The 19,082-nt window shown below is 39.2% G+C and overlaps 1 protein-coding gene across 1 annotated transcript in view; it reads left to right on the forward strand.

Annotated features, from left to right (window-relative positions):
* Positions 1–3,795: 3,795 nt before the first annotated feature.
* Positions 3,796–19,082, forward strand: part of LOC139722996 (tyrosine-protein phosphatase non-receptor type 23-like) — a 34,064-nt gene continuing 18,777 nt past the window's right edge. Inside the window, exons 1-9 of the mRNA XM_071634272.1 lie at positions 3,796–3,936; positions 7,099–7,173; positions 7,839–7,951; positions 9,646–9,772; positions 11,310–11,441; positions 12,733–12,948; positions 15,222–15,326; positions 17,555–17,693; positions 18,559–18,739. Coding sequence (XP_071490373.1) covers positions 3,850–3,936; positions 7,099–7,173; positions 7,839–7,951; positions 9,646–9,772; positions 11,310–11,441; positions 12,733–12,948; positions 15,222–15,326; positions 17,555–17,693; positions 18,559–18,739 — 1,175 coding nt within the window. The 5' untranslated portion in view covers positions 3,796–3,849. The remainder of the gene's footprint in view (positions 3,937–7,098; positions 7,174–7,838; positions 7,952–9,645; positions 9,773–11,309; positions 11,442–12,732; positions 12,949–15,221; positions 15,327–17,554; positions 17,694–18,558; positions 18,740–19,082) is intronic.

Genomic DNA, 19,082 nt, shown 5'->3' on the forward strand with positions numbered 1-19,082 from the left:
GCTCTACGTTCGCTCAATAACCTAAGGGCAGGTCCCCTAAGACTAGCAGACAAATATCTGACAGCTTCTTCGTCAGCCCAGTTGTTAATCGTTCGGCAAGATTCAAAGTGTGACTCATAGTCAGCCCAGTCCGTGGTACCATCATATTTGTCTGGCATAATGTGTGGGCGAGTAGAGAGACCATGTCCTGTTCGCGGTTCATTGTTAGTTGGGTGGTCTGTAGTGCTGGTTGGTTGGACAGTGTGAGTGCCAGTGTGAGTGACTTGTTCTACAGTCTCAGCCATTGGCTGATGTGTGGTAGCACTCAAGTTCTCAAGTGGTTGTTGTGTGTGTTGGTCCTTATCAAAGTTCAGCACTACTTCACTATCTAATGAAGATGTGTCAGTTAGTTCTTCAGTAGAAGAGTTTGAACCAGCACGTTTACGCCTACTTCGTTTGTTAGTACGTTTAGTCAGAGTCATCATTTGTTCCATCAATTTCGTCAGTCTGGAAAGAATTCGAGTTTGCATGCCATGTCTCGTAGACTTAGATTTAGTCGATTTCCTAGACGCTTGTGTGGTTTCTGTGTCGGAAGAAGACTCACTAGACTCATTCTCTATTTTGGGATATTCTGTCAATTGTTCTGTTATTTCATCTCCTTGTCCCTCCATGTTGGATTTATTTCCAAATTATCCCACTCCTGACACCAAAAATTTGTGTGGCGGGCTTTTCGATGGCTTTTTAAAAGGTCGTTGTTGTTGTGTGTATCGCCCTTCTGAGTTGTTTGTTGTTTGATCTTCGTCGAGGGCGCACTGTCGCCACTACCACAGAATATAATATGACCGAGAGTTACTAGTGTAGATGTTGTGTGTTTTCCAGAAAGATTGATCAACTCCGTGGGCGAGATGTTAAGCCCAAATGTCCGAGCGGTAAAAACATGTACAGAGTAAATCGACCCTTCGGAAACTAATAGTCTCGGTGGGGATGAGTCCTTAGGTCAAAGTATATGACCGAGGAGGGAAGATGGAATATTAAAGGAGAGGAATATATGTGTAGTGTGTGTGTGTGTGTGTGTGTGTGTGTGTGTGTAGTGTTTGTATGTAGTAGATGTGTAGTAGTAGTAGTAGTAGTAGGTGTGTATGGGTTGTGTGGTTGTGTGAAAATAGAAACTAAGTCAAGTGAGTCGTACACAGAAACAAAGAAAGACACAAGGTTGTGGTACTCAGATTTCAAGTTCAACAAAAACAAAAATCAAAGTTTAATCTTTCATTTACAACATTTCAAAATCGCCACTGTTACATACTCATTCTTTATTAATGCATGCCTAAGCCAATTCGTAAATTCTAATACCGAACCATGCATACACTTCGTTTGATTGTACGTGTGAATAAATTCTTCTATTTCCCCTTAGTTTCTGACTCGCCAGAATCGCTAACATGACATCTCATGAAACTAATACAAAGCATGTCTCTAACTCTTTTTGAATTTGCCGAAAGATCCCAAAATATAAGTTGAAATTTTACATAGGGACATAAGGGGGGGGGGGTTGTAGTTGATATGTAGAGGAGTGAGCAGATGCTCGATACTTGGAGTAGAACTCCAAGAGTCTCCTCTACATATAAGGGGAGGGGGAGGGAGAAAGAAAGTAGTGTGTTGAGGAGTGAGCAGAGAGTAGCTCGTTACCTGGAGCAGGACTCCGGGAGTCTCCTCACGATCTAAAAATTTCTTCTGCTTATATACTCTTAATGCGGACGTCGCGGGAGACACTACGCGGAGGTAGCTACGGTATGCGCTAAGCGCTGAACTTGTACACTCCGTAGATTTTGTGCTAGTTTGACGTCGCAAATCTCTTATTATCTCGACAACTATCACTTTCCATAACAAAGAATCTGCATCTTTATAAATTGTGAGTTATTTATCAAATGACCAGATACATAAGATAAACCACATTTCTCCAGTATTGACCAGAATCGACAAAATAGTAGTAATTTTCACACACGGAAGATCCAAATCACACGCTGACGTGGCTACGTCATCACAGCGATGCGAAGCCAAAGCTCGCATCCAAACTTCAGTGCATCAATTTGCGAGTTAGCTTCTGAAGAATAATAAAATTCACTTCTATCACCAAAAGCTAGTTCATATATCAGTAATTACAACTTATTTTTCTCAGATATGGTGAATTTAGGAAATTTGGATATGAATTAAGATAATGGGCCAAAATATCGATGATACGTACGAGGGAAGGTCTACAACCCTGAATGAACACTACGCGGTACGCGCATCTATCGGCAATGTTTTGGATCCTTCGTAAAGGACTTAACATCGTCTTCAAACTCCATATTCCTTCATATTTCTGTCGCATGGGGTAAGTTACCACTCAAATGTTCGCTACTCATACTAAATCCCTCAATTACCAATATTCCTGGCCGTCAGTTCATAACAAACGGGTATTCCCTACATTCTTCAATGCCTTAAAGAATGTATGAAGTTGCTGAATGCAAAGTGCAATACAGTAACCGTTTCTATACTAGTAGAGGACCGTAACGAGGTTGGCTCGTTACAATACATTTATACTGATGTAATTATACTTGTGCTTTAGGCCCTATATCTGGGGCCAACTATGTTTTTTTTTTTTAAATAAAGAAAGGTCTTTTTATTTTTAATATTTACTTATTTTTATTTTATTATTGTTATTATTTTTTTTTTTTTGCGAAAGTCAAAAAGAGAGCGGATATGGGTTGGGGAAGGAGGGAGTGGGATTTGTGGTTGGTATAAGGGGTTTCACCTCTCCCCCCCCCCCCCCCCCCCGTTTCCTCAGGCCCTGCAATGCACCATAAACTGCATTACTTCCTTAGTCATTATTTCTTATAAATTACAAAACTATATAACAACAAAACGAGTGAAGCAAATTTCACAGTTCAAGTGGTGGTCACTGGGGCCAACGCATCATCACCTGGGGGTGTTTCATAAAGCTGTTCTTAAAGTTACGAACAACTTAAGAACGACTGGTGATCAGTTTTGATGTGCTATAGGCCTACTTATCAGAATTTCAGTAATTCAGCACAAGAACTGATCACCAGTCGTTCTTAAGTCGTTCGTAACTTTAAGAACAGCTTTATGAAACACCCCCCCCCCCCCGGACAAGGTTCTAAACCTGTACTTTTTAAAATTTTAATTAATGCAGTAAGTGTTATTTGAACAGCCTCATAAAACGCCTCTTTGCTTTAAACGCCTATATTTTTCAAGAGGTATTTAACGGATCATATAAATGAGAGAGCTGTCACTGTCAAAATGTGGTACATGAAGTAAACCCTGCAATTTGGTTTTTGTTTCTGTATTATGTCTTTCTTTCTTCGTCGTCTTCTAAATTCTCTGCTTTAGCCTATTCAGCACCACGGCATTATTCATTAATCACTTTATTCTTGGTTGTGCATAGGTATTTATGCATACCTCTGGCTCTTTTGGTTTACACTATTTTTCCATGATATTTTGAACCTGAACCATAAGTACTAGAGTACTGAGTACTTTGTCCTGCGAATAAAGATAGCAAGAATACGTCATACTGAGGAGGCTACTACTCGAGAGGAAATTATGTCAGTTCCCGATAAAGTAACATTACCTCGCTGCTAGATGGCGCACTACTCTTTCGTCCGGGCGGATCGAGTACGTACCTAGTACGTGTACCACCTGGCCCTGATGATGGGCATGGTTATGCAGTAAAAGGGTGTACACCACACCACCACTGTGTGTTGTTGTATTGTAAATTGTATTCTGCGTACAGACAGCATTTTAACAGGGCAAGGACAAGTTAGTACAGTATCATGCGAACTTAGCCAGCCGAAATCACCTTTTTTACCACCACCAAAAATGGAGGCGCTGCCTCGCATGCAAATGCTGAGCGTTGAGCTCAAGGAGAGCGCAGAGAGAGTCGAATTCGGGCCCGAATTAAAACAGGTAGGTGGTGTTATCACAAGTTTCATCCGTCCAATTTATGATTCAACGAGGCTGCCATTCAACAACAAGTGAACTAGCTAGAACCTTTCTACTAACGTTACTAGTACTACTACACTAGTGAGTGTGATTTTTCCTAATCCTATGCATCATCAGTATGGTTATCGACCGAGCATTATGACGATGTGGGGCATTCTATTCCATAAACAAATTATTCATCACACACTACACTAATTAGCCAGTTAACCGATTGAAGAGGGGTGTGTTCTGCAATATTATTAAACTACAGACTAATAGTGCAAAGTTGACAAGCCAGCTGCCAGCATGATTCGTGAACACCTGTACTAAAGACCAATACTTAATAGCTAGAGAAAAATTGCAGTACCTGGTAACGTTAGACGTCTAATCTTGACATGGACAATTAACGTTACTGCCGCTCTGTATGCAGCAGAAGCTGTCAAGTGAAGGGGTGCTACTGCTAGTAACCCTGGAGCGCTGTTGGCGTTTGGGTCGTCGGTGCGGTTAGGGCGCTAGGTAGTAAAGTTTAATGTACAGGGTCTGCAGTATCTAGACCCGAGGCCCTATTATTAAACTGTTAGTCTACTTTCGTTTCTGCATATATATCTTGAATTCTACTGAACCAAATTGTACCAAAATGACAGGATAGATTGGATCAAAATACTGGTAACTTATTTTGCAATCACTCATGTGAATTTTATTCATTATTATTGACTGTAGCCAAAGCATCGACCATCGACTTCAACTTTTTCAGGTCGTCGCTCAAAACACAAATCAAGTTGCCATGCATGATTGTGGCAAATTGAAAGAAGGCAGTTATTGGATGTGTAAGTCTGTCAATCAGTTGGTCTCTCTGTCAGTCTGTGGTCTTGTGAAATCTAGGATATAGGAACTGTATTTCTCATCTGACTTTATTCAACTCGACATTAATCATTTTTTTACATTGTAGGCCTACTTCGATTTTGTCCTCCCGGTTACCTGAAAGATTGGTCACATTTTTATTTTAATATTGAATTTTGCGTCCAGTGTGTGATAGTTTTTTCCATGATCATGACATGAAGTATAATCACAAGAAGTTTCACACCTCTCAAAAGGTGCTTGTGCTTGGCTATGACTATCAGTGTTAAGAGTATGGTCTTCAGCATCTGTTGAGAAAGGCTCATTATTGTACTTGTGGGTGCAATCATGGCTTTCCCTTGAGTGACCCCCCCCTTTTTGCTCTTTTTGCCGCCAAATTATACCAAGGTCTCCTCTCTCGAATAGAGAGGAAGGTTTTGGTAGATGTTGTAATGTGGATTCAGTAATACAGACAGTGAAACAATCACTTGGAGTAGGACAAATATCTGCTCCAAAGTTACACAACTGCAGAGTTTAGGTTAATTTCATGTGCTGCTGTCTAGATGAGGATGTTTTGACCATATTTGATGTCCATATAGTAGAAAAGCACAGAAAAAGTGTCGCTAACCTCAATTTCTTTAAAATGGAAAGTATAAAGAGAGCTGCTGAAGTACAGAGGCTATGCCATCATTGTGCATACACGTATGGGACAGTCCAGATTCATGACCAAAGCGATCACAGTTGATGCTAGCAGATGTAGTGCTTTGAAGTTCAGGAACATTCTGTGCAAAATGTTTTCCAAATTTTACACCAATGGGGAACACTTTCCATTTTGTAATGGTAGCACATAATGGTGATACACATGAACTGGCTAGATTCCAGTGTATGTTTTCTTTTCTTTTTCTTTTTTTTTTGAATGCCCATGCCAAATTTTGTTATTCTGCAAGAGCAGCAACAGGATGACTGTTGAGTGACATAGTCCAAGATTTGTTAGATTGCTTTTTGATTTGTCCTGTCTTCTGGCACTGAGGTTGTTTGAGCTACTAGACAGCCATTTTGGTGCTGTCGAAGTGAAATATACATCTAGTTTAGAAATGCTGAAATTATGTATGTGTGTGACATGTCTCCATGGACAGTGGATGTCAATGCGTTTGCTGCTCCAAAGTTCTGGGAGTTTCTCACCACATATTTGATAATCCCTATCCACTAATGCATTCATACATCAAAATTAAAAACATGAGATGTTTCAAAGGCTTTCCAGTACTAGTAGTTTGCCCTACAATGTTGTACCTTCTGTATGAAATTACTGTAGAGTACTGTTACACTGTTGTACATTTGTTTTTGTAATACACAGTGATGTATAATAAATGATAATAATTGATAATGATTAACCCGTTCCTTACGGGAACCTGGTATACCAGGTTCCCAAAAATTTCATTGTTTGATGGCATATTAGATGTATGTAGTTGACCATGGAAAGGGAGTACAAAACTAGACCCCGTTTACAGTGCGGGGCTGGGCCGAGCCCAGCCTCGATTGCGAGGCCGAGCCCCGCAATTTTGTCCGTTTACACTGCCGGGCTCGGCCGCGCTTTTAATTCAAACCTTTCGATATTTTGTCGTAGTGGCGCTCTGCTTGTAAACAAACGCAATTTGGTATAGTCTGGTTTTCAGACCCTTTACCAACTGGATTCCGTGGCGACGAAGTCGCCGTTCGGGCAAAGGCCTTTGCCGAAGAAAAAATCCTTTGCAGAACAAAACCACCTTAAACTATACTAGTTTATGACATTGAGGGGGTTAATATCCTGAATAGCGAAATAGTACGGGCAGAGGGTTTGGAAGCCAGACTAAAATTGGCCGCGCATTTGGCCAATTTTGCGTTTACACCAAGAAAAGGCCGGGCTCGGCCGCGGCCGAGCCGCGGCCGAGACCACCTCCAGAGCGTGGCCAAATGCGAGGCCAATTATGGCCTCGCATTTGGCCTTTTGCGCGTTTACACTGAAATGAAGGTGGGCTCGGCCGTGGCCGAGCCTCGCACTGTAAACGGGGTCCTAGTGAACCGCTAGACTGCTGGATTACCAACCTGTCCGTTCTCTGTCAACCTGTAAAAAGAATCTCGCTTGGGGGCATTGAAGGCGTTCAGAGAATTGCAGGAGGAACAGGTTAACCGCACTCTGCTTGTATAGCACATAACACATAGTGCGTGTATGTCCCTGTGTGCTCCATATGCACAGTACATGTATATCCATTAGCTGAGCATATTAATTTCCCCTGATTATTATTGTCACTATTTTTCCACTGTTTATTACAGCACATCTCACAGCATTACATGGAAGATGCCTCCAAGTACAACGAAGAGATAAGACAACTTGACCAACTCAGAATTGTAAGTGGCAGTTCTAATGAGCTTTGCCATTCCTATGCTTTGAGTATAATGGTACCTTAAAAAAAGGGGGTTTTAGATATTATTACAGTTTAGGAGTGACCTTCTTGAACTGCAAATTTTATATACCGTATAGCAAATGTTGTTGCCTTACCTTACCTGACACATGCATACAGCATATATACTGAATTTCAAGTGCTGAAATCTATTAAATGATGAACTTGGGAATGGAAATTGTGTCTAACTGACTCCTAATGGGTGTGACACCCATAGATTTTAGCATCACTGGCACAACCTATTGAATTACACATCTAATGCACAGTATGTAGCTACATGTTGATTGATTGATTGATTAGATTTATTCAACACTTCTGTGAAAAACAAAAACAAACGACAAACATATAACAGAAGTACACAGCATTGCAAACAAAAACCTTGAGAATTACAACAAAAATCATGAGAAATATGGGAAGCAAAATACAGGTAATTTGAAAGTGTAAGTAGACAAGCAGGAAAGCAGTGTGTTATATTTACAGTAAGCCTGTCTCTGAATGAAACAGTTACATCAAGGTATTATCCTGAAACATGTTATTAAGAATATTGTTTCTTAAGTACACTAACACAACTCCTATTCATATTGACAAATTTCTCTAATACTCTTTGTGTAGAATGCATGTAATGTCACAAGGGACTTCAACGGGATCAGTACGCTCAAGAAATACTATGGCCAGCTCCACCTACTGACCAGTCGTTTCCCAACAGATACCCTCACATTTTCCTGGTGAGTTTATGATGTCATTGGTGTAATGTAAATTGCTTTTTGATTGGCTCAGATAGAAAGAGCCAGGTTTATAGCATTCATGCAATGTGTTTATTTGCTTTTAAAGGGGATTATAATTTTTTTCATTGCTTTTTATTTTTTTTTTTGCCTTATTTTTTATTATTATTATTATTATTATTATTTTTTTTTTTTGGGGGGGGGGAGGTTCAAACAATATAAATTGGCATATTGTAAGGGGGTCCAGTTATCCAATTAATTGTGCTTTGGCGACTTTAAAAAGTGTAATTGTTGTACGAGGTCTTGTCAAAAGATTTTACACAATGTCAATGACCTTCTTTGTACTGTTTTCATCAGACTTCATTTTTTTTTTTAAAGCCTTGTCCGGCGTGGTTTTATTGGTGATTCATCAGTCAATATGATTCCAGCATGCTTTTCTAGCACTGCATGTCATGGACTTCCATCTTCTACAATTTCTTCAGTGTCCAACTTACAATTTTGTTGCTGCCCATGCCTTCATGCTAACCAAAGAAAGAAGACATGGGCCAGATACAATATCAGACATAAGAAGTGTGCTTGGATTGAGACTAGCAGGAAGACTGACTTGATAGAGATCATTGTCCCATAGCATTAAATTATAATAAATTTACTGTTAGTGGCAACTCTGCAATTAATAGCTATTACACTTTGTACCATAGCAACACTATTCCATGTAGCCAAATATGATAATATTGTAAAATGTATTGTACATGTGCAGGAGGTGAATCAGCAAAAAACTCGCTTAAGAATTCCACCCAGAACATGTTGTACTGATTGATTGGTGCATGTACAAATGTACATAAGTATGTGGGTTTAGATGGATGGAGTGGAGATCTACCGCACCAAGGGCATGCTGAGGTTTTGGTGTGTGGTGCCTCAGTGCAGTCTCAAGAAATTATTTCTGTACTGGTAATCTCTTCAGGAAGGCCAAGATTATGCATAGTACATGTACAGATACAGGGATGCAGGGATCCACACAGCAGGGTGAGGATGGGGCCGTCTTGTAGTAGGGTAGAGCCCTTAATTCCCCCCCCCCCCCCCCCCCCCCCCCCGTTTTGTCGAGTGACATACTGGTAAATGAAAGTGCAAATATGCTCTATGTTCAAGATAAAGTAAATATTCAGTTCAACCAAACAGAGTTGTAGAAGTTTCATCAAAATCATGATAAGAAATTTACGGACAAAACAAAAAATAAAGTGGTGTTCCATGTATGTTGTCATTCACGTGGGTATGAAAATTATCTGTTTATGTGTAATTGAGGGCTGATATGTAATTTGTCAGGATATATAAAGTCATATAAACTTATTCATAGGTTATGGTGTGAATTTCCAATGTTTGTGTTGATGTACACATTGTGTAGGAGCAACACACCATATTGAAAAAAAAAGCAACTGTGTTGATTGCTTCTAGGGGAGAAGGCAACATTTTCTGAAGTAGTGTGATCATTATCAGTAGATGCTTGTTGTATGATATCAGAATTAAGAATTGTTAATGTAGTAAGATTAGGTGGAGTACACATCACATTCTTATTTATTTTAAATCTATTTATTCCTCTTTTTTTTTTGGGGGGGGTGGTTGTCATTGGTATTTCACTACTAGCCAGTGAAAGGGAGGAAGTGTTGATGATAAATATTGCCTTCTGTATGCAAATTTTGCAGGATTGATACCTATGATGAGGAGCCCTATACACACACCGATGTCCACTTTGAGCAGTCCTGTGTCCTGTACAATCTGGCCACGCTACACTCCATCCTTGGCGCAATCGAATCGAGGACATCGGAGGAGGTAATGAGAGTATCTCTGCTTTAGCATATTGTGCTTCATCAAAGCTACCTGATGGTGTTTTTTGTGAAAACAAAAACAAAAACACAGACCAAGAACATGAGCATTTTCTAACAAAAAAAATCTGTCTTCAAACTCTTTCTTTTCAAGTACCACGGCTGTACTATGATATGTCACTCATAGAGTTCTTTAAATATGAATTTTGCTGCCAACCATACTCGGACTAAATACTTAAACACTTTCAGATGTGATACTATATGGAATTGCTAAAAGGTACTCGTATTATGCACAATTTCCCAAGAATGGAAAAAAGAATGTTTTTTTAATTTTTTTTTATTTGATACTTCCTCAGTTCTCCCAAATTTAACATTTGTAGAATGTCTTTTCCTGTCTAGTACTGTATACGCCATATATTTAGCGAGTCAAAATTTTCGCGAATAGGGACAATGTCGTAAGTGGTTAAATTCATGATAGTGAAGTACGGTGCTGAATGGAGAACCCCTTATGTATATAATATATGTGTGTGCCACATTCATATCGGGATCAGAGTTGTTATTTTTGCATGCCTTTGATTTCGTGAATGGCACCTGACTCGCAAAATTTGCGAAAATAAAAACCTCATGAAATATTCGGCGTATACAGTATTATACTATTAGATAATTGCAAATGCTGTTGGGGAATTGACATTCATCAGTTTGTTTCTTGTGGCATTTTAAAGAGTAGATCTGTACTCTTAAAGGACAAGTCCACCTTCATATGCATAAGGATTGAGAGAATGCAACAATATTAGTAGAACACATCAGTGAAAGTTTGAGGAAAATTGGACAATCCGTTCAAAAGTTACAAATATTTTGAATATCTGCGCAGTCACTGCTGGAAGAGAAGACTACTACAGTGTATGATGTCACATGCGTACAACTATTATAAGGAAAATAAAAAGAGAATTTCACAAAACTTTACTTTTTGAATAATGTGCACATTTCTTCGACTTGCTACTGACGTATGTTAAGGGTAATATTATTCCCCCTGCCTTCTGAAAGAGAGAAGTCGAGTGTCCTTTTGTTATGCAAGAAAAATGGAAATATGTTGAATTTTCTTTATTCTTTCTTTATATCGTTGTACTCATGTGACATCACAAGCTATAGTAGTCTTTTCATCCAGCCTTAACTGAGCAGAAACTTCAAAAATTCATAACTTTTTAACAGATTGTCCGAATTTGCTCAAACTCTCACTGATGTGTTCTACTAATATTGCTGCATTCACTCAACCCACATGTCTATGAAGGTGAACTTGTCCTTTAAATGCATTGTTTGATGTTAAATCTCAGTATGTTAATATTTTTGTGTGTGTAAAAGGTTAATAGTTTCCCTAAAGGGGCTCGAACTGCTGCAAAATGTACGTACACGAGAAAAGTCCAACATTTCGAAAAAGACGTAATGCAAGCTGTGCCCTATAAAAGCATTCAGGACAATAGTATTGTTGGCCCATGAGATGATGAGGTGTAGAATGGTTACCAAGTTTTGTGATTTTTCTTGCGCAGGAAATGAAGGTAGCATGCACACATTTCCAGTGTGCAGCGGGAGCATTCACCTTTCTCAAGGACAACTTTCAGTGTGACCTGAGTCCAGACATCTCATTTGAGCTGATGAACATCTACATCAACACGATGCTGGTAAGATTCCCAAACATTTCCTGTGTGCCATTTACTGTTTCTGTAATGTATTACAATTCATTGATGTTTTTTTTTTTTTTTTTTTTTTTGTACAACCTTGTAATGAAGCATTTCATTTACTAGCTCACTCCACTTAAGTTTCTTAGACTGGAAATCACTTCCTTGTTGCTAGATAGGGCAAGCCTCCAGCAAGCTGTGGGATTGTTACGCCAGCTTTTGTGAACAAGCCATGTGTAGAATTTAAATATATTACTGAAATGGCAATATTCCCAAGCTTGTTACTTCAGTGTTCTGAGTGCAAACTGCCAGTTTTGGAGTTCCACTGTGCTCATGAGCAGTAGGAGGTAATCTGTTCCAATGGGCATGCTGGTTTTATAAGTCACTGAGGTAAACATCTGTGATGTGGTGATTATTCATGTATTCCTTATAGATGGTGCTTGCAAGCACATCCGTCTGACAACAAGCGTGGTGTTTGGCAATATTGGCAGGAAAAAGTTTGTTAATACACTCAATGCCAAGTAATGAAATGGCTGCTTCCCAAGTGTTTATTGACATTATTCTGGTTACGTCGTCTGTGTGAGTTCATTCTTTGTTTGAAGATGGTTGATGAATTCCATGAACTGTGATGTTCTGCAAGCTTATGCATTATGTCTGGATTAGTCAAGAAAAATTCTACTCAATAGAGTAGATATCCGACATTTGAGCAGCTTGAGCCGTGTGCTTGTGACTGATCCAACAGCTTTGAAAATGAGAAAATTGCCCAACCAACCGAGAGAAAAAAAGGAGAAGGTCATTTGTGCCAATGTGTGTGTGAACTAAACTCTGAATTGGCTTATCCCAGTTGCTCTCTCAAAGTGATATCAGAGTTAATTTATCTCTTACTGTTTACAGTGTATGTCTTGCTCTCATATCCTTTGCTCAAAATAGAATCAAATATTTTGCTGAAACCGCCTTCATCTGTGCTACATGTCTTGCAGATATTAGTCATTGATTTAATGGATATTCAATGTTGTATGTATTGTGTATGAAAACAGAAGTAGGATCAAATTAAACTTCAAAGGAAATCTGCGATATCAGAAATAGATGTCCCACTGATATTAAGTTATATTCATACATTATGTACGCTCTATATGTGAGAAATAAAAGAGATGACCATTTCGTAGATGGCTATATATTTCTGCTGTTTCCATGACCTGATGACCTCTAACCTTGACCTCCCCTTTCTCTTGTGTGTGTGTGTGTGTATGTGTGTGTGTGTGTGTGTGTGTGTGTGTGTGTGTGACCACCACAGGGACAGGCGCAGGAGTGCCTGCTGGAGAAGTCGATGCAGGACAACCGGAAGAGCTCCCTGGTGGCCCGCATCAGCATGCAGGTGGTGGAGTACTACCGGCTGGCCCTGCGGGGTCTGGAGGACTCCAACGTCACCAGCCTGATGGGGTCTCGGCGGAGCAAGTGGTGGAAAAAGACGCTGCAGATAAAGGCCCTCCACTTCACCAGCATTGCCTATGTGAGTTCCTTTGCCTATTTTTGTCGAGCCCACCGGAGGTGAGGGGAGACTAAGGGATCGCCTGCGGCTTCCGTCCGTCCGTCCGTCCGTCCGTTTGTCGTCTGTCTGTAACGCTACAAAAACGTCAATAACTCTTTACTCTGGGCTTCAATTGCAATCAAACTTCGAGGGAAGAGGGGTCATACAAAGTTTCACATTTTACCATATATGAAAGTCACCTCAAGGTCAAAGTGCACAGACAGGGGTCAATGAACTTTAGGCCCCAATGTTAAGTTTTTATGGCGCGTTTCTATTATGGGTCATAACTTTTGATCCATAGGTCTGTTTGTGACCAAACTTGGATGGTAGATGTCCCTTGGGGAGTGGATGATCACCCTAAGGTCAAAGGTCACAAGCAGGGGTCAACAAACTTTTAGAGCCCAATGTTAAGTTTTTATGGCGCGTTTCTATTGTGGGTCATAACTTTTGATCCATAGGTCCGTTTGTGACCAAAATTGGATGGTAGATGTCCCTTGGGGAGTGGATGGTAATCACAAGGTCAAAGGTCACAGGCAGGGGTCAACAAACTTTAAGGGCCCAATGTTAAGTTTTTATGGCACATTTCTTTTTTGCCATAAATTTTTACCCTTTTATATCTCTTTTTATCTATTATATCTTTTTTTTTCAGCTGTTATATCCCATTCGCGTACAATTTCTTGTACGCGAATGGGCGAGACTCATTATGGCACTTGCCTTGTATAATCCTTTTCCCCACAATAGACTGGGCTATTTTGGAGGTTTTAAGGACTGGTGGGGGGCATGATGGCCCCCCCCCCCCTCCCAGTCTTTTTAGGGTTAAGCGCCTGAAAGGATTAATCCTAAACTCTTTCAATACATTGGGCTGTCATAGATTATTAATGGCACTGAAGGGAGAAGAGGTTGCTGCAAAAGAGGAAAAAAAATTGGGGTGTTGAAATTTTTTGCACATTTTGCATGACATGGAACTAGTGCAGAAGTGAAAGCATTCAAATTTTTTTGCTTGTTATATGTAATGATATTTTATATTGTGGTTTTGCAGAATTAAAAACATGCAAAATTCATCGGGGGGGGGGGGGGGGGATATACGGATGTAGATCATCCCCATTCATTGATGGCTGGTTCTAGGACATTGCACAGGTCAGAGAACAACAAACACTCGCTGAAGATTATACAGTTAGCAAACAAAGCTCAGATAGGGCACAAGGAGTATTAAAGGACAAGTTCACCTTCATAAACATAAGGATTGAGAGAATGCAACAATATTAGTAGAACACATCAGTGAAAGTTTGAGGAAAATTGGACAATCGATGCAAAAGTTATGAATTTTTAAAATTTCTGTTTTGGAATCGCTGGATGAGGAGACTACTACAGCTTGTGAGTCATATGCGTACAACAGTATAAAGAAAATATAAAGAAAATTCAACATATTTTCACTTTTTTCGCATAATAAAAGAGCACTTGACTTGCCTCTTCCTAAAGGCAGGGGGAATAATATTACCCATAACATTTGTCGGTAACGAGTCGGGGGAATGTGTACTTTTTTCACAAGATGAAATTTTGTGAAATTCTCTTTATATTTTCCTTATATTGTTGTACGCATGTGACATCTAAGTTTTTCACACACTGCAGTAGTCTTCTCATCCAGCGGTTACTGCACAAAAACTTCAAAAATTCATAACTTTTGAACGTATTGTCCAATTTTCCTCAAACTTTCAATGATGTGTTCTACTAATATTGCTACATTCTCTCAATCCTTATGTTTATGAAGGTGAACTTGTCCTTTAACATAGTAGACAACCTCTTTCTACAGCCACTGAATTCTTTTAAAAATTTATTGCTTTCAATGGGTGTTAGTAATGAAAATGTGTTTCATATTCAAGATTTAACTGATCTACGAGTATGTCTCTGGGAAACTGGAGAAAGAAAAAGAGATTCTGTGTGTTGTTATTGTTGTTTTTTCGATGCTCCATGCATTTTCCATTTAGTTTGTTCAAGAACATTTAGAAAGAATGTATTCAGTTGTAAAGCTTTTTAATGAATGCTGATCAGTTCTCACAATATATAAATGTATGAAGTTACACAATACTAGTTTCATTCTCCGGTTGTTTTTAAAGACAACAAGAACAAAATGATAACAAAATATTCTGCTGTTATCTAACTCAGTACAGTCTGTTGGTAGAATTTCACTCATTTGCATGGTAGGTCTGCTTTCTGTTGTATGTTATTTGTATATTTTTTTGCTGCTCCCTTTCCAGCTTTACATGAGCAACCAAGCAGAGGAGCAGCACAAGTATGGAGAGAGGGTGGCATACCTGACCCATTCCCAGAACAAGCACAATGAGGCAGTCAAGATGAGCAAGGTGGGGGTCCTCATTTCATTTAAAATCCCCCCCCCCTTTCCCAACAAAAATCATAAACACAATATGAATATCTTAAAGCAAAGCATGTCACAAATGTACATCTTTTCGCGAAAGTGGTATATGAGAAAGGAAGCAAAATTTAAACTGGTCATGTGGACTTCATTCTTGTAACAATAGGTATATGGAATTAGGTAGGTTATGGGAAATGGAGGGGACTGGAAATCTCAACATTCTACATTTGCCAAGAGTCATCCCAAAATGAATGTGTGCTGATGTGTGATGACACGCGAGAATATGAATGGTAAGCCTTTCCCATGCCTGTTTTAGTCCAGCGACTAATTGTTAAATCTGAGACACATAAGGCACTATTTGTTTTTCTGATCCTTATATTGGCAACATATTTTATAGGATTAAAGTGGAAAGATAAGTGTACCTTAATATATAAGTTTCTGCATAGTCACTGCTGGATAAGAAGACTACTACAGCTTATGATATCACATGCGAAGAACATGGTAAGAAATATATCAAGAGAATGTGACACAAGTTACTGACATATGTTAAGGGTAATATTATTCCCCCTGCCCACTAAAAGAGGCAAGTCAAGTGCTCTTTTATTATGCAAGAAAAGTGAAAATATGTTGAGTTTTCTTTATATTTTCTTTAGGTCATTCTATGCATATGACACCAAAAGCTGTAGTAGTCTTTTCTAACAGCGATGATAGCACTGAAACTTCAAAAATTTGTCACTTTTGAATGAATTGTCCGATTTCCCTCAAACTTTCACTGATGTGTTCTAACATTGCTGCATTCTCTTAATCCATATGTATATTAAAGTGAACTTAGCCTGTAATCTCTGCTCTTCAATATAAGATTTTGCTAGATTTTTCCCAATTTTGTGCAGATCTCATGAATTTCACTGGCTCCATCTCATCTTTCTTTAATATTAGTATGCAGTGAAATTCAGAGTTGCCAATTTGATAACAAAAGATGATAAAGTCAGTAGCCAAAATTTTCTTATTGTCCCCGCCGAACGAGTTCGAGCAGGGGACTATGAAACGGGCTCCGTACGTGTGTGTGTCTGTGTGTCCGTGTGTCCGTGTGTCCGTCTGTCCGTGCGTCCGTGTGTGATCAAAATGTTCAAAATGCTACTCCTTCGCCATTTCTAACCCGATTTTGATTCTGTTTGCTTTATATGATAGCACTACATGGGAGCTTTGAAACTTCTATACGGAATTTCAGTTGTGACCTTTGACCTTGACCTTTGACCTATATTGTACATTTTGCTTCAAAATGCTACTCCTTCGCCATTTCTAACCCGATTTTGATTCCGTTTGCTTTATATGATGGCACTAGGTGAGGGCTTCAAAACTTCTACACAGAATTTTGACCTTTGACTTCTTTGACCTTTGACCTTGATTTTTGACCTATATTGTACATTGCCTACAAAATGCTACTCCTTCGCCATTTCTAACCCGATTTCGATTCCGTTTGCTTTATGTGATGGCACTAGGTGAGGGCTTCAAAACTTCTACACAGAATTTTGACCTTTGACTTCTTTGACCTTTGACCTTGATTTTTGACCTATATTTTACATTTTGCTACAAAATGCTACTCCTTCGCCATTTGTTACCCGATTTCAATTCCGTTTGCTTTAAGTGATGGCACTAAGTGAGGGCTTCAAAATTTCTACACAGAATTTTGACCTTTGACTTCTTTGACCTTTGACCTTGATTTTTGACCTGTATTGTACATTTTGCTACCAAATGCTACTCCTTCGCCATTTCTAACCCGATTTCGATTCCGTTTGCTTTATGTGATGGCACTAGGTGAGGGCTTCAAAACTTCTACACAGAATTTTGACCTTTGACTTCTTTGACATTTGACCTTGATTTTTTTTACCTATATTGTACATTGGCTACAAAATGCTACTCCTTCGCCATTTCTAACCCGATTTCGATTCCGTTTGCTTTATGTGATGGCACTAGGTGAGGGCTTCAAAACTTCTACATAGAATTTTGACCCTTGACTTCTTTCACCTTTGACCTTGATCTTTTTACCTATATTGTACATTTTGCTACTAAATGCTACTTCCGGCGGGGACATATTTTACGCACCGCGTAATTTCTACTTTTCCTTGTAGTTCTTGATGGTGTCGAGTATATTGTATCTTTCATTCAGGGTCAAAGAAAGAACACATAATCACTAACTTGAGATATTTTCCTCTTCAGGGTCAACCTGAGAGCATCATAGAAGCCCTCAACTTTGCCAAAGACATCATTGTGGGAAAGTACCAGTCTGCCAAGAAGGACAACGAGTTCATCTATCATGAGAGCATTCCAGCGGTGGAGACCCTTCCTGAAATAAAAGGTGAGAAAACCAGAGCCTGTCACATGTGCTCTGCAGCCGCTGATGCTCTATACTGACTTGGAACAAGTTATGTCTGTTTCGTTATTTTCTCACATTTGATTCTGTTACAGACATTTCATTCAATAGAAACTGTTCTCACCTGTAATTTTGCTCATGTCAATTCTCAGGACTAAATTGTGAGGTAAGTAGTTATAATTTTGGAGCAATGACTAATTTAGAACATACTTATTTTGATTGCTGTATTGAGGTATACTCTGGAGCTCAAGAAAATTTTATTTCTTGAGTTTCTGCAAGAACTCACAGTGTGAGCCCGCTCAATGCATGTCATATTGCTTCTTCGAATTTTCAAAGAGGGAATAAGTTTCCTCTATGAAGTCTCAGAATCCAGTCAAATTCATCTTGTGTACCTGCTATCGTACTTTCTACCAATCTTGATGATTCATACCTCATTTAGAGGTAGAATATTGTTCTAAAAAGGACTATTTAGGATTTTCACTATTTTGTCACCCCAGTTTTAGATGTTGTGACTATTATGTTGATGTAATAATGTAATTTCAGTTGGATATTTCCCCTAACAGAATGCAGTGTCTCAAGAAGTCATCATTCTTTTCAGATGATGTAGTACAAACAAACTCGAATTGACATTTTGGGTGAGGATAATTTTTCGCTTCAGTATGATTATCGTCACTTGAATGTGATTTATACAAAGTGCACACACAGATATCTACGAGTAGGACTGTTACAAATGGTCACAAGGAGTTCCTTCTTTGTGCTTTTTTTTTGTGTGTAATGTAATTGCTAGGATTAATTTAGAGATGATGCAGGATTGATGCAGAAAAATACTTCAATCTGATTAAATTTGCAGGCGCTTCACTCGTCAAGGCGCTGACGTTCCAGCCATACGACGAGGGTGTGGCTGGTCCGGATATCTTCCGCAAGCTGGTTCCCATGGAGGCACATGAGGCATCATCCCTGTACAGCGAGGAAAAGGCAAAGCTACTCCGCAGAATTGGGGACGCCATCGAGGAGAAGAACAAGAACCTCGAGTAAGGAGACTTGAAATACTCTTTGCTTTCATTCATGCAACTCCCACTTTCCCCTAAAAAAGTTATTGTTGTATTTTGTTTTTATAAGCAAATATATATATGTAGATTAATCAAAGCTCAGGCGTAACATGGCATCATTTTGATTACTTCTTGCCAGCAGTGAGCCATTTTCATGTTTATGAGGGATTTTCATGCAGTCATCAGCCAGACATTTTGATCATGGCAGTTTGTGTTTTTGCGTGACATGACTTACCTTTTAATAGCTCTAGTGAAGTACAACAACCTTGTTCCTGTAAATACATTCAAACCTTTCTTGGCAACTACCTGTCTATAGTGGCCACTT

Source organism: Diadema antillarum, unplaced genomic scaffold (genome assembly GCF_040938485.1).
Source record: "Diadema antillarum isolate AM-2024a unplaced genomic scaffold, OU_Dant_1.0 scf00000179, whole genome shotgun sequence".
Taxonomy (NCBI): Eukaryota; Metazoa; Echinodermata; class Echinoidea; order Diadematoida; family Diadematidae; genus Diadema; species Diadema antillarum.